Source organism: Scardinius erythrophthalmus (genome assembly GCF_964197995.2).
Source record: "Scardinius erythrophthalmus genome assembly, chromosome: 3".
Classification (NCBI taxonomy): domain Eukaryota; kingdom Metazoa; phylum Chordata; class Actinopteri; order Cypriniformes; family Leuciscidae; genus Scardinius; species Scardinius erythrophthalmus.
In genome coordinates, this window is record NC_138223.1 from 47,953,587 (window position 1) to 47,969,534 (window position 15,948).

The following is a 15,948-nucleotide window of genomic DNA, read 5'->3' on the forward strand; positions in this document are numbered from 1 at the left end:
GATCAGATCACAACCTGGTCTTCCTACAACCACAGTACATTCCACTTGTCCGCAGACAACCTACCACCACACACTCCTTCAGGAAACGGTCTCCTGAGGCAGAGGAGGCGCTGAGAGACTGCTTCGAGTCAACCGACTGGAATGTTGTGTAGGAATCATATGGCGATGATATTGAGGGGGTCAAAAACTGCACTACTGACTACCTGAATTTCTGTATGGACACTGTAGTTCCCACAAGAACTGTACTCTGCTTTCCAAATAATAAACCTTGGATCACCAGTGATGCCAAGGACCTCCTCAATAAAAAGAAGAGCGCGTTTAAAGAGGGGGACCAGGCGAAGCTGAGGTGCGTACAGGGGGAACTCAAGATCAAGCTGAAAGAGGCAAAGGAGGAATACAGAAAGAAAGAAGGTAGAGCAGAAGTTGAAGGAGAACAGCATGAAGGAGGTCTGGGAGGGCATGAAAATTATTAAAATTATTACTGGCTGCAAGAAGAAGATTAGCATAGTGGAAGGGGATGTTGCAAGAGCAAACCAGCTCAACCAGTTCTACAACAGGTTTGATTGCCCTGTTACCGCTGCAATGGCTTGCCCAACCTCCACACCACACCCCCACCTAGGCTGCAGCTGAATGCAACAAAGACCAAAGAGTTGTTGGTGGATTTTAGGAGATCGAAGCCAAACATGCAACCAGTCTCCATTGAGGAGGGACAATAAGCTGGACTGGTCAGCCAACTCGGATGCGCTATATCGGAAAGGGCAAAGTCGGCTCTATTTCCTGAGGAGACTGCGGTCATTCAATATCTGCAGTAAGCTACTCAGGATGTTTTACCAGTCAGTCATTGCCAGTGTCCTGTTTTATGCTGTGGTGTGCTGGGGAGGCAGTACTAAGAAGAGAGATGCTGGGCGACTGAACAGACTGGTATAGAAAGTTGGCTCTGTTGTCAGCATTGAGCTAGAGCAGGGGTGCCCAATCCTGCTCCTGGCGATCGACTGTCCTGCACAGTTCATCTCCAACCCTAATCAAACACACCTGCCTTTAATTTTCAAGTGATCCTGACGTGCTCTGAAGACCTTAATTGGTTGCTTCAGGTGTGTTTGATTAGGGTTGGAGATGAACTGTGCAGGACAGTCGATCGCCAGGAGCAGGATTGGGCACCCCTGAGCTAGAGTCACTCACAGCTACTGCAGAGAAACGGACAATGAGCAGGATGCTGGCGATCATGGACAATGATCGCCACCCACTACATAGCACGTTCTTTAAACAAGAGGAGCAGTAGCAGACTTCTGTCACTGTCATGCTCTACAGACAGGTTGAGGAGGTTCTTTGTCCCCAGGGCCATCCAGCTCTTCAATACCACACAAAGGGGGAGGGGAGAGATGGACTTTTAAGCAAGAGTCTATGTCTCTCAGCTGCACAGCAAAATCCCTAGTGTTAAATCAACACTGCTCAGAGCAAATATGGTCCCACTCTACAGAGTGTTAAAATAACACTGAAGCAGAGTTAAAGTTAATGAGATAATTAAGTGATTAATTGAGTGATGATTGAACATTAGTGATGAACACCTGCAGTTAACAAGCAGAATCACTGAAGGAAAGAGAAACACAAGAACTACAACTGACTTCCAGTCACAGTCACATTAAATCAGATGAAGATAAAAGAAGACATTAAATCTGTGAAGATCTCAGCAGAGGAGGATTAAACAACTCCACAAACAGCATTACCAGCTTCACTTATTACTAACCAGACTGAATTTGGGGATTTTGCTGTGTGTCTGTCAATTATATAATGAACATTTATTTTTATTTATTTATTTATTTATTTATTTATTTATTTGGATGGATTGTCCTATTCATAGCCAGCCAATAGTTAATATTCATAGTCATAGTTCATATTTTTCATATATATATATATATATATATATATATATATATATATATATATATATATATATATATATATATATATATATATATATATATTAGGGCTGGGCGATATATCGCACGATATTGTTATGCGCATCTCGTCAGTAAAGCCGGTTCCTTGATTAGTAGTAAATCGCCTTCACCTGCTTTCAGATGGAGCGGCATTTACTACAAAGAACTGTAGTTAACTGACAAGCTGAGCCATATCGCATTAATATCGCGGACGTATCAACAGCGATATTTAATGTGATATGGCTCAGCTTGTCAGTTAACTACGGCTCTTTGTACACAGCAAAAACTCCAGTGTTAATTTAACACTCCTGGGAGTGTATATGAACACTCAAGAGTGTTGAAGTTAATGAGATAATTAAGTGATTAATTTAGTGATGATTGAACAATATTGAAGACACCTGATGTTAACAAGTAGAATCACTGAAGGAGAAAATTACAAATTGTAAGTTACCATTAGGGCAATGATTGTTTGCTTTAGTTGGGCTCTTGACCCTTATGTGTTTACTTTAGATTTTGTTTGGCTGCTGTATCTGAGTTATAACTGCCAGATGAGCAAAAAAAAAAAAAGTGATCTGATGGTGTTGGTTATATTATGACAATCATCATTTGAACTTGATCACTGAACTCATTAAGACCCTTATTTCTGACATAGATTTATGTTGGTGATTACAGCATAACTGCGAATCTGCAATAAATTTCCAGAATTTTTTTATATAATATAAAGGATTTCTTAAAAGTTGTTTAAAAAAACAACCTTTCTTTAAGGCACACGCAGACGTCAAGATTCAGTCTATGTATCTCAACAATGGTGACGAGCAGAATATTCAATTAGGAAAAGTAGATTACATAGACAAAAAGACGGACTTTTTTTTTTTTTACCTTAGAATAGTTTATATCTCACAATTCTGACTTTATAACACGCAATTGCGACTTTATATCACGCAATTCTGACTTTATATCTCAGAATTCTGACTTTATATCACGCAATTCTGAGAAATAAAGTCAGAATTGCGAGATGTAAACTCACAATTGTGAGATAAAAAGTCACAATTATCTTTTAAAATGTTTTATTCAGTGGCGGAAACAAGCTTCCATAACAGGCTGATTATTGATGTCTGTGTTTCTAAAAATATTCATTTGAAAGTCTTTTAATCAGAACAATGTTTATTAAATATTTTGAATGATAAGTAAAGTACTGATAATCACAGGCTGATGAATCACAAAACTGCTGCTATCACGTTAAATCAAACTATTTCAATTAGTTTCATTTTTCAGATTACAACATGATTATGTCAAACCATAACCAACACTCTCAGATCACACTTTATTTTGTTTATTTAACTGCTATAAAGCAATAACAGCAGTCAAACAACATTAAAAAGTAAACATGTAATGGTCAAGACCCCAACTAAAGCAAACACCCATCACCACAATGGTAACTTACAATCTGTGATTTTCTCCTTCAGTGATTCTGCTTGTTAACATCAGGTGTCTTCAATAATGCTCAATAATCACTTAATTAATCTCTTAATTATCTCATTAACTTTAACACTCTTGAGTGTTAATTTAACACTCTTATTTTAACACTTTACACTCTTGTGTGTGAACTCATATACACTCCCAGCCCCAGGAGTGTTAATTTAACACCGCTCCACCTGAAAGCAGGTGATGGTGATTTACTAGTAATCAAGGCAACCGGCTTTACTGACGAGATGCGCATAACAATATCGCGCGATATATCGCCCAGCCCTAATATATATATATGTTTTATTTTTATTACTTTTATCTTTGTATGTGTGATGTATATGGATGTGTGCTGTCTAAGCTACTGGATGCCTTAAATTTCCTTCGGGATGAATAAAAAGAAAGAAAGAAAGAAAGAAAGAAAGAAAGAAAGAAAGAAAGAAAGAAAGAAAGAAAGAAAGAAAGAAAGAAAGAAAGAAAGAAAGAAAGAAAGAAAAACTCTAAGGATGCATTAAATTAAAACTCATGTTTATTTCAATGTAATTTCCTTTTGTAATTGCAAAGCAACTCACAGACAGTTTGTGTTTGTCTAAAAATCATGAACATAAAAGACACATCTGTAAATCACACATCAGACACTTGTGCTGAGACTCATTTAATGAGACCTTAAATGATGTTGAAAATATATCCACAATGACCACATTTGAACTAGTTTTTAACCTTGCACGGAGGCTCCATGAACGTCTATATCGGTCGTGCAGAACACGTCAAAAAAAAGACGTCATAAAAATTCTGGCTCCTCAGTGGACGTCTTTTCAACGTACGACTTTTGTGACAAAGACGCTGAAAAGACATCTTTTGGACATCATTTTGTTTAGTGGGCAAGTGAAACACAAAGGCTATATAAACACAGGCAGACCAGCTTAAAGGGGATATATGCTTTTTTCTGAAATTTAAACTCGCGACTGACACCTGTGGCCAAAAAACGGAACTGCTCTTCCTTTCTGCTCGCTCTCGTACGTGCACACTTCACAAGTCATCCGCTGCAAAGAAGTCAACATTATGTTTACAGAGGTAAGAACAGTCAAATACATATATTGTTTGAGAAACTAAGTTTGTTTGCTGACTAGCGGTGGTGGCAGAGTGATCTGAAACGTTTAACATAAACGCGCTTGACGTCACATCCACAGACAGCGCGCGAAAAATCCGACCCGACAGAAAATAGGAAAAATAGGATACAGGCTTATAGGTGCACCCACTGTGAGCTGACAAGGTGTCAGTATGCTCATCAGGAGATGTTTGAGTCATACATGGTCAAATAAAAAGGCTATTGTTACGTTTATTTTGGGGAAACAGTTGCATATAGCCCCTTTAACATGATAAACTGTTAATTTGACTAATCAACTTGAAAACCTAGCCTACAAATAACTACAAAACTTGGTGTAAGACAGGAAATAACATAAGAGTTCAGGAACACACAAGACAGGGGAACACAGGCTGGGATCATAACACATTCTCATTATTTTATTATCAGATAAAATTCAGGCTGACTGATTATCTGTTCTCTAGATCCCTGATGATCAGAACTTGTTCTCTGATGATCCTCTGGAGAAGCAGTATGTGTATCTACAAGCTCAGTTTCCATCTCAAACCCTGGAGAAAGTGGTCATGGTCTCATTCCAGTCTGGATATATATTTGTACAGACAGACAAGCCCATCTACACGCCTGCTAGCACAGGTACGAGTATGTGCTAAGTAAAGTTCACAATGTAATTTTGGGAGGAATTAACCTAATCTAATCTATCAATTAACTGCTGGAGCATACACAGCAAAATCCCCCAGTGTTAAATTAACACTGAGAGTGTTAAATTAACACTGAGAGTGTGGATTATATAAACTCTGCGCAGAGTGTTAAATGAACACTGAAGCAGTGTTAAAGTTAATGAGCTAATTAAGTGATTAATTTAGTGATGATTGAACATTATTGAAGACACCTGATGTTAACAAGCAGAATCACTGAAGGAGAAAATCTCAAATTGTAAGTTACCATTATGGAGAATATGGTTTGCTTTAGTTGGGCTCTTGACCCTTATATGTTTACTTTAGATTTTGCTTGTCTGCTGTTGTTGATTTATAACAGTCAGATGAACAAAGATCTAATGTGATCTGATGGTGTTGGTTATGTTTAGACATAATCATGCTGTGATCTGAAAAATGAAACTTATTGAGGTAATTTGGTTTAACTTGATAAGTACAGCAGTTCGGTGACTCCACAGCATATGATTATCAGCTTTTTAATATAATCCAAAATAATTAATAAACATTGGTCTGATCAAAAGACTTTTAAATGAATTTGTTTAGAAACACAGACATCAATAATCAGCCTGTGAATCTCAACAATGGTAACAATAACTTTTCCTCTGGCTGCCACCAATCACAACTCATTAATGACTCCCATCATGCATTGCGGTATGAATAAATTATTAACTGAATTGTCTTAGTAATTTCCTTTTCCTAATTGTATATTCTGCTCCTCACCATTGTTGAGATGCATAGACTGAATCTTGATGTCTGTGTGTGCCTAAAAGAAATATCTTCTTTAAAAAAAAAAAAAAGAAATCCTTCGTACTATATCTAAAATTCTAGATATGCAGAATCACAGTTATGCTGTAATCAACAACATAAATCTAAGTCAGAAATAAGGGTCTCAATGGGTTCAGTGAAGCTAATCAAGTTCAAATGATGATTGTCATAACATAACCATCAGATAATTTTTTTTTCTTTGTTCATCTGGCTGTTATAACTCACTAACAGCAGCCAAACAAAGTCTTAAGTAACCATATAAGGGTCAAGAGCCCAACTAAAGCAAACACTATTCTCCATAATGGTAACTTACAATGTGTGATTTTCTCCTTCAGTGATTCTGTTTGTTAACATCAGGTGTCTTCAATAATGCTCAATCATCTCTCAATTAATCACTTAATTAGCTCATTAACTTTAACACTGCTCCAGTGTTCATTTAACTCTCTGCTCAGAGTTTATATAATTCACACTTTTCAGTGTTAATTTAACACAGGGGATTTTGCTGTGTAAGCAGCCGCTTACCTTGCTCTGGCATCAGCTGTTTTAGCGTCCCTCCACCTCCCCAACTCCACCAACATCATTTAAATAACATAATTATAACATCTTGCTACCATACTCATCATGTAAGCGTAACCCCTCTCACCGGGTCCTTCACATCCCGCTCCGTGCGGGTCTCCGGCATGAGAGTCAGGCGCTCTACACTCTCAGAAATAGGGGTACAGCAGGAGTCCATTTCTGTCCCCCAAGGTAAGGTAAAAAAGGTACATATATGTCCCCAAGCATTAAAAGGTACAAATATATACCGTTTCTTTTAAAGGTTAAGGTACAATATCAAAAGACAGCCTCCGCTAAGTAATTTTATTTTATTTTATTTAAAAAAAAAATTTTTTTTTTTTTTTTTAGGTTTTAATGGTACCTTAATCATTTAAGGTAGATTTGAACTTATCACTATATTTGAGTAGCCTTGAAATAAAGGAAATAAAAGTTTTGTAAGTCAATTTACTGATATTAAATCATTATAACACAGCAAAAACTCCAGTGTTAATTGAACTCTCCTGGGAGTTTATTTGGCTCCAGACTCAAGAGTGTTAGAGTGTTAAAATGTGAGTGTTAAATTAACACTCAAGAGTGTTAAAGTTAATGAGATAATTAAGTGATTAATTTAGTGATGATTGAGCATTATTGAAGACACCTGATGTTAACAAGCAGAATCACTGAAGGAGAAAATCTATTTTTGTAAGACACCGTTATGGAGATCAGTGTTTGCTTTAGTTGGGCTCTTGACCCTTAAACTGTTAACATTAGGTTTTGTTTGGCTGTTGTATCTGAGTTATCAGTGCCGGCCCGAGCCTTTCGGGGGCCCCCTCCCACCACGCGGAGTCACCTGTGCTTGACGATTATTGACACAAATGGCACGCTATAATGTTAAATTATAAATTAATACAACGAGGTTATGTATTAATACAAAATAAATACTTAATAAAAAAATAGATACTTAAATAAAAAGTAGGGCTGACTTCTAATAGTCGAGGATTCGACGATTCGATTCGGAGAGGTCTGATTCGACTATGAACCTCATAGTCGAATACATGGGCGTCAGTTTGGTTTGAAATGTGCTGTGGACAGAGACGCATTCGCATTTTCAGAAGGGCTGGGTACCATTTTTATTTTATTTTTTCAGGTCATGTTTTGAAAGACAATGTCCTGTAGCTTACTAATGTAAATAAATAAAAATGTATTCAAAAATCTGCTTCACATTTTCAGCAGGGCTGCGGAGCGGCTGTGAGTTGACTCCACACGGTTCTCATGTGCGTTAAAAAGCTTTACATGGTTTAATGTACCTAAACAATGATCACCAAATTCCCCTCTCATGTTGCTCCACATAACCACTTAAAATGATAAAAAAAATCGAACCCAGAGTCCAATTATTATGGACGTTATCTGATATTAAGCGTTTCTGCTTCACATTTTCAGCAGGGCTGCGGAGCGGCTGTGAGTTGACTCCACACGGTTCTCATGTGCGTTAAAAAGCTGACTCCACACGGTTCTCATGTGCGTTAAAAAGCTGACTCCACACGGTTCTCGTGTGCGTTAAAAAGCTGACTCCACACGGTTCTCATGTGCGTTAAAAAGCTTTACGTTGTTTAATGTACCTAAACAACGATTACCAAATTTCCCTCTCATATTGCTCCTCATAACCACTGAAAATGGTCAAAAAATCGAACCCAGAGTCCAATTATTATCGACGTTATCTGATACTAAGCGTTTCTGCTTCACATTTTCAGCAGGGCAGCGGAGCGGCTGTGAGTTGACTCCACGCGGTTCTCATGGGCGTGAAAAAGCTTTATGTGGTTTAATGTACCTAAACAACCATCACCAAATTTCTCTCTCATATTGCTCCTCATGTTTATGAAATGTTATGATATATGTGTTATATATATGTTTTTTAGCTCTTTTGTTTGAAATGGAAAAAATCTAGCTGCTATCTAAAAAAAAGAAAAAGAAAAAAAAAGGTTCGACTATCAGTCGACTACGGCAAAATCTAACGAATCAGATTCGACTTTGAAAATCCTTAGTCGAAAACAGCCCTAATAAAAAGTTTTAACTTTTTCTTTACTCTTTTACTAACTGTTTGAAACTTCTGAAAACAAACTGTCACAAAACATATTAAATAAATTATTTGCAAAATATCCTCCAACGTTTTGCAACACTTTGCAGTTTGAATGATGTCTTGTATGAACATGACGGAGTATGTTTTTATATTTCCACTGTTTGATCGCGCCCGCGCCTCACACACACACACACACACACACACACACACACACACACACACACACACACACCTGTTCATTATAGCCGTAATAAAATATAATATATAATAAAATAGTCAACCTAACATATAAAAATCACACTGCTCTGTTTAAATAGTCAGTAGTACAATTCGTACATTCAGCGTAAGCACCGCTCCACTGTGATGTTTCCAAGCACATTTTAGCGCAAGTGAAGAGGATGATTTTTTTCCCCGTCAATATTGGAACGTAAGTAAAGTACAAAGCCTATAATAAAGAATAGTTTACCATCCAAATACATCGCGAATGTTGAAACATTTTGATTCTTTTGAGAGAGATACGTGAGCCCAACGCCGCTTACTTTCACTTTCGCTTGTATTTCGTTTTGGCTTGTTTATAGTTATTTTTTTACTCTTGTTCTGTTCAGAATATTATTAAATTTAAAGGATATATCATTGATTTAAATGTAAATCATCAACCATTGATCAAATAAAATTTCTGTGACATGGCTTAACATTACTGTGACTTTTCGCAAGAATTGTCTATGCACGCGAGGTTATGCGCATGACTCAAACACTGGCAGACACAGCAGCAGTTGTAGGCCGGTATATTGATCATGAAATCTGAATTTTCTTGTCTTGAATTAGTCTTTAATTCATTTATTTATGTCACTTGTTTAAGTTAATTTATATGTAAAAAAAACAAAAAAAAACTCGATTGTCGATTGGGGGCCCCCTGGTGCCCACGGGGCCCTAAGCAGCCGCTTAGTTCGCTTATGCCTCGGGCCGGCTCTGTGAGTTATGATGGCTAGATGAACAAAGAGAAAAGTTGATCAGGTGTTCTTGGTTATGTTTTGACAAAATCATAATTTGACCTGAATCACTGAACTCATTTAAAGTCTAGTCTCTGACTTAAATGTATATTGTTGATTACAGCATCACTGTGATTCTACAGCATAAGATCCAGAATTTTTGAAATATTCTAAAAGATTTCTTAAAAGTTGATCTGATAAAACAAATCTTTCTTGTAGGCAGGGTTCTAAATGAACTTTTTTGATCACCAGCCAATGTGGCTGGTAACTTTCTAAAGTTACCAGCCAATCTGAATATCCACTAGCCAAATTTTTTTCCGGTGAAAATAAGAGAAATTATAAGTGCCACTGAATGTATTTAATTATTTTATTAGAATTGCTGGCATGAAAAACACAAAGTACAATACAACAAAATATACACAGAAAGGCAATACGATCTGTCTTGGCAGTTTTAATCCTTAGGCTCTCCTGATGACTTCGGGAACTCTCATGGTCCTTACTGCCTCTACTTAAAAATTATTAGATCCTAGGCCTACTACGAAAATGTTTTTTTTTTTTTTTTTTTTTTTTTTTGACAATACATGACAATACATGACGATATTATTGTGATCAAACACTAGCCATCCCATACACAAAAAAAATATATTTGAAATATGTTTTCACAATATATTTGAAATATATTTTTGGAATATATACAAATATTCGAAATTGGCCCAATAAATATATTTTAGTTATATTTCAGAATATATTTCAAAATGATAAATATAAGTGAACAACAATGCAAATATATTTCAATGTATTTGGAATATGCCACATATATTTTTGACACTTTAAAATATATTTCAATATATTTTTTTTTTCTGTATTGGATTCACGACCCGTCAGCCATTTGGCATTAAATGTTCTTTTCTTAGTTTCTCCGTCGATACCCTCCTCATCCCCTGCCTCGTTCCTCTTCTCGCCCCCAGAAGTCTGTCCCAACCACCGCCGCATTTCGTTTAATATTAACCTACTTTACTACCAACTCCGTTCGTCTTATTTCTTGTGTGTTCTGTGTCCGTTCGTTTCCATGGTTTCTCGCGCTGGTTTCACTGCAAACTGCGCGAAACCAATGGGCGTATGAAACGTCATCACGTAGCATTACGGCACAGTGTTCATGGGAAATGTAGGAAGTACTGCCAGGGGGATAAATGACCGAGAACAGAGCGGAACAGAGCCTTATATGTATCATGCCTCATACATCACCGGCCAAACTGGCTAGTAAGTTTTTATTAACACCCGCCAAAATGAATTTTAACCCGCATTTGGCGGTTGGCGGGTGTTAATTTAGAACCCTGCTTGAAGGCACACACAGACATCAAGAATCAGTGTATGAATCTCAACAATGGTGACAAACAGAATATTCAATTAGGGAAAGGAAATTAGTAAGACAATTCAGATCATAATTTATTCATACCGCAATGCATGATGGGAGCCATTAATGAGTTGTGATTGGTGGCAGCCACTGCAACATGCTTTATTATTGTTACCATAATGCTCAATCATCACTCAATGAATCACTTAATTATCTCATTAACTTCAACACTCTTGAGTCTGGAGTCATATAAACTCCCAGGAGAGTTCAATTAACACTGGAGTTTTTGCTGTTGGACCTCAAGGTACATATATGTACCTTTTTGAGGATCAAAAAGTATTAAAAGTTACATATATGTACCGTTTCTTTAAAAGGTTAAGGTACAATATTGTACCCTTGAAGGTACAGCCCCAGTGACAAGCCATTGTACCCCTAAAGGTACAATTATGTACTTTATTTTCTGAGAGTGTATGTAGAGCCAGCCCTGATTGGCTGCTTGAATCTCAATTTAAAAGAACGTCCAGTTTGCGGTCTTTCTTTCTTTTGGCCATCGGTGGAGAAGAAGTCATAGCACGGTTACTCATGGTTCTTAAAGGACTTTCAACCGAGGAGGTCCTTCAGAAAATATCAGAAGCAGACATAGAAGTAACCATCATCGAGATGAAAGGAGATGAAATGGACTTTCAGGCAAATTACACTTACTCAGATGATAATAATTTATAGTCACAGTTAGACATTGGGCCCTATCTTGCACCCAGCGCAATTGACTTTCGACGCATGTATCATTCCTATTTTGCAACCGCGCAAAGCGCGTTTTTCCCTCCACAGAAGCATGTCGCTAAACTAGGGAATGAACTTGCGCTCCCTGGGCGGTTCAGCGCAAAAAAGGAGGCGTGTTCCAGCGCAAACGTTCCTTCATGCTATTTTGCAGGTTTAGAAAACAATTGCGCCACTAACCAGGAAAAAATAGTTTAAAGTCAGTGGCGCGTGCGCATGTTATTCATATGCTATTTTAAGGGCGCATGCTTGGCCATAATCAATGTAGCGTGTGTACAACGCGCATACACTTTGATTCTCTCATCTACACAGAAGCAGCAGTTTTCATTTTTGCAAATCATACATTATTACGATAGATAGATAGATAGATAGATAGATAGATAGATAGATAGATAGATAGATAGATAGATAGATAGATAGATAGATAGATAGATAGATAGATAGATAGATAGATAGATAGATAGATAGATAGACAGACAGATAGATAGATAGACAATTTATTATAAAGCATACATCTAGCTTACACATTTACCCAAATGATCATACGCCTTTTTAACCGAAGTTAATTTGGGTGGGTTTCTCCATCCCCAACGTCCCTGACGAGAGCGTTGCTCTCCTCGGCTGTGAACCGCTCCTGGCGTGCGCCTGGCAAATCCGCCGTTACAATAGGAATCCGCTTTAGAACAAGCGCGTCTGCTCTTAAAGGGAATGTGAGATGACGCTCTGATTGGTTTATTTCACGTTACGCCCAAACCACACCTATGAGTAATGAAGCTCTTCAGACCAACCCATTTTAGATTTGCGCCTGCCGCAAGAGTCATTTATCCCGCCGGGAAAATAGCAACAGCGCCGAGACCCGCCCACAAAGTTACTTGCGCTTTGCGCTTGACACTTGCGTTTCAGATCGTTAAAATAGGGCCCATAGAGTTTAAAATGAAATGCTGGAAAATGTGAAAATTAAAAGGATTTAATAAATTCTGATTTTAATTCAGTGTATGTGTAATTATATATATATATATATATATATATATATATATATATCATTATAGTCAACGATTGTACTGTCAAAGCCAATTTTATACCATTTTTGAAGAGTCCATTTTTGTACTGTTAAATAAAGGTACAAAATTGTCACCACAGGTACAAGACTGGTCTTTTAAGGTACAAATCACAAGGGTACAAATATGTATCCTATGCCAAGGGAACAATATTGTACCCTTGAGGGTACAGCCCCAGTGACAAGCCATTGTACCCCTAAAGGTACAATTATGTACTTTATTTTCTGAGAGTGTAAAAAGGAGGTTTTACACGCACAGCAACTACTAGCTGGCCTCCGTTACATAAGCATTAGTAGTCCCACTGGAGTGTATATCTAAGCTCGAGTTGAAGCTGCTTCATTGAGCCCTCCATTGTGGACAACAAGCCAAATACACTTAACCTTTTTAGCTTAAAGATTATATGGGCAAAGGAACTCATGAAATACTTGGAAAATATAACGCACAATGTGAACTTTATACATAAGCATGACATAATTGTTTATTATTAAACTGACTGCTATGTGTATCAGGGTTTGAATCTGAGTAAAAAACATCAGAACTCATACTTCAGTTTTTTGCTTTGACCTCTTTTGCAGTTCAATACAGGATTTTCTCTCTGACGCCCAACTTGAAACCACTCAGTCAGTCTGCAGTCACGGTGGAGATCATGGTACACACTTATATAAGTGCACACTGTTATTACACACACACACACACGCACGCACGCACGCACGCACACACACACACACACACACACACACACACACACACACACACACACTTAAGTAATTTGTGGTATTTCAGCTGTAATGAGCATGTACACTGCTGATCTCAGTAAACACACAGTGTTAATGCTGATTTCTGTGTTTCTGAAGAATCCACAAGGCATCACAGTTTCATCAGAGAAGATATATCCAGTGAAAGGGATGAGGTCTTGGATATACGATATTCCTGAGGTTGCCAGGTGTGTTTGTGTGTGAAACACTGTGAAGACTGAACTTGCTCAACCCGAGTTAATTTAGTTTAGTGATTCATTATGTCTATCTTACAACACAGCCAATACTCATAAATGTGATCTGTGTTATGAGGTTTGTTTCATCTGTTGTATAATGCTTATTTAAAAATGTTTTGAAATGTTTTGTTTCAGTCCAGGGATCTGGAAGGTTGTCACTCGGTACAAAAACACTCCTCAGAAGACGTTTACTGCAGACTTTGAGGTCAAAGAATATGGTAAGATATGTGTCAACAAAATGTGTTTTGTGTAAATTCAATAAAAACTAAAAGAATGTATTTATTTATTTGTGTCTTTTCTCTGGATTGGTTTATAGTGCCGCCAACATTTGGAGTCAGATTAAGACTCAGTAAGTCTTTCTTCTATGTGGGTGACGAGAGCCTGACAGTCGACATTGAAGCCAGGTAAGACAAAATATGTTCTGCTTCACTTTATTCAAAATTAATCTTTAATGTGTGCACACACTGATTTAAAATAGATTTCTATGTAAACTACAAAGTTGAGTTGTGGTTATTTTGTATTTTACTGGTAGTATGAATATTGTTGTGTATCCGCTCTCATGACTGAAGTTTCCTCGCTCATCGTTCCTCGCCTCCTCGTAGTGCAGTTAGAGGACTGAGATGCTCTTCTAGATGACTGAGATCCATCGTTTCCGGGCCATGGGCTGGAGGACGGAGGAGTGAGGATATAAGAAAGCATCAATTTGAGCATTGAGAATCACCCACTGATTTTGGGGATGCTAGTGTGAACATGATGGATTATGGACATTATATTGATGTATGCTGTGTCTGAAAAGAACTCTGTGTGTTCATGTTTATAAGCATGAAGGACTGAGAAGCCCCAGAAAGTGGATTTGAGGCAATATTTGGTTTGCAACATTTGTTTGCATAAATCTGAATGCATGGACTCTGTTTGCATTTGTTAAACGTTGTCAACAACAACAGCTTAAGGGAAAGCCGTAACAGGTTTTATATATCATATATGACTGAATCAACCTAACATCAGTTGGTTACACCAGGGGTTTTCAGAGTGTGTGGCACAGAGAGCAGCTCGAGTAGCCTGGCAAACCAGACCTACATCAAGATGTTAGGTCTGGCAACTCACCATTGTCAGGGCTTAATCCGAGGGGCGGGATAAACGACTGTCTTTCAAATTCCCTCTGCACGCAATAGGACAGCGCTACAACTAACCAGAGCGTTTTCCCAACAGTGGAGCTAGTTCATAGATTAAACTTTTGCAAACTACGAACACATCTTCCTGTTTTAAGAATGACTTAAGTGCCGTTCTTTGTTCTTTGTTCTTTTCTCAAAGAAAAGCTTAACTCCAAGTCCTCCAAAGTCGCTGACAAAGCCGATTCGAAAGACCGCTGTTCGCCAGCAGCAGCTCTTCTTTGTTTTCAAGTACACTTGGGAACACTGGGGATTTTGCTGTTTAGGGTGCGTCTAGATTTCTAGGCTACAGCTCCAGAGTATATTGGCTACACTGTAAAATCCAACAGTTGTTCTTCTGACTAACACTTTTTAGATAACTATATATAGACAAAATGAGTAGTGTACATGCTCATATAAAAAAACAAAAACAAAACAAAAAACATGAAAAACCCTCATGTTGTTCAAAACATGTATGACTGTGGAGAAAGAAAAGAAGGTTGTTAGACAAACGTTCACACTACTTTTTTTCTATGTAATGAAAGTGGACGTGGATCAAGCACAGTTGTCGTCACCGTTCAGTTTTTACAGCAGAAATTGCCTGTGCTTTTATAGGTATCTGTTTGGACAGAAGGTGGAAGGACATGCGTTTGTGATGTTTGGTGTGATGGACGGTGAGAAGAAAACTAGTATTCCTTCTTCTCTTCAAAGAGTTCAGGTGGGAGACATTAAACAGTTTACAAGCTGTAATCAATCTCATTTCTCCTCACCTAAAGGACGACTTGAATAAAACATTAAAATGCTTTTTACTGCGTCTTGTTGACTGCTGTTGTATTTCTCATATGAATAGATTAGGGAAGGAGAAGGTGAGGCAGAACTGACCAGGGAGATGATCACTAAGACCTTTCCAGACATTAAGCAGCTGGTTGGACGATCAATCTATGTTTCAGCCAGTCTTTTAACAGAAAGTGGTAAGACTCAACAGATACTGTACATCTGTATGTTTACATGCCTGTGTGTGATTGTATATGAGAGG

The 15,948-nt window shown here is 37.8% G+C and overlaps 1 protein-coding gene across 1 annotated transcript in view; it reads left to right on the forward strand.

Annotated features, from left to right (window-relative positions):
* Positions 1 to 15,948, forward strand: part of LOC308688223 (complement C3-like) — a 123,198-nt gene that overhangs the window by 1,793 nt on the left and 105,457 nt on the right. The window contains exons 3-9 of the mRNA XM_081361150.1: positions 4,971 to 5,139; positions 13,349 to 13,422; positions 13,628 to 13,716; positions 13,900 to 13,982; positions 14,081 to 14,168; positions 15,528 to 15,630; positions 15,763 to 15,883. Coding sequence (XP_081217276.1) covers positions 4,971 to 5,139; positions 13,349 to 13,422; positions 13,628 to 13,716; positions 13,900 to 13,982; positions 14,081 to 14,168; positions 15,528 to 15,630; positions 15,763 to 15,883 — 727 coding nt within the window. The remainder of the gene's footprint in view (positions 1 to 4,970; positions 5,140 to 13,348; positions 13,423 to 13,627; positions 13,717 to 13,899; positions 13,983 to 14,080; positions 14,169 to 15,527; positions 15,631 to 15,762; positions 15,884 to 15,948) is intronic.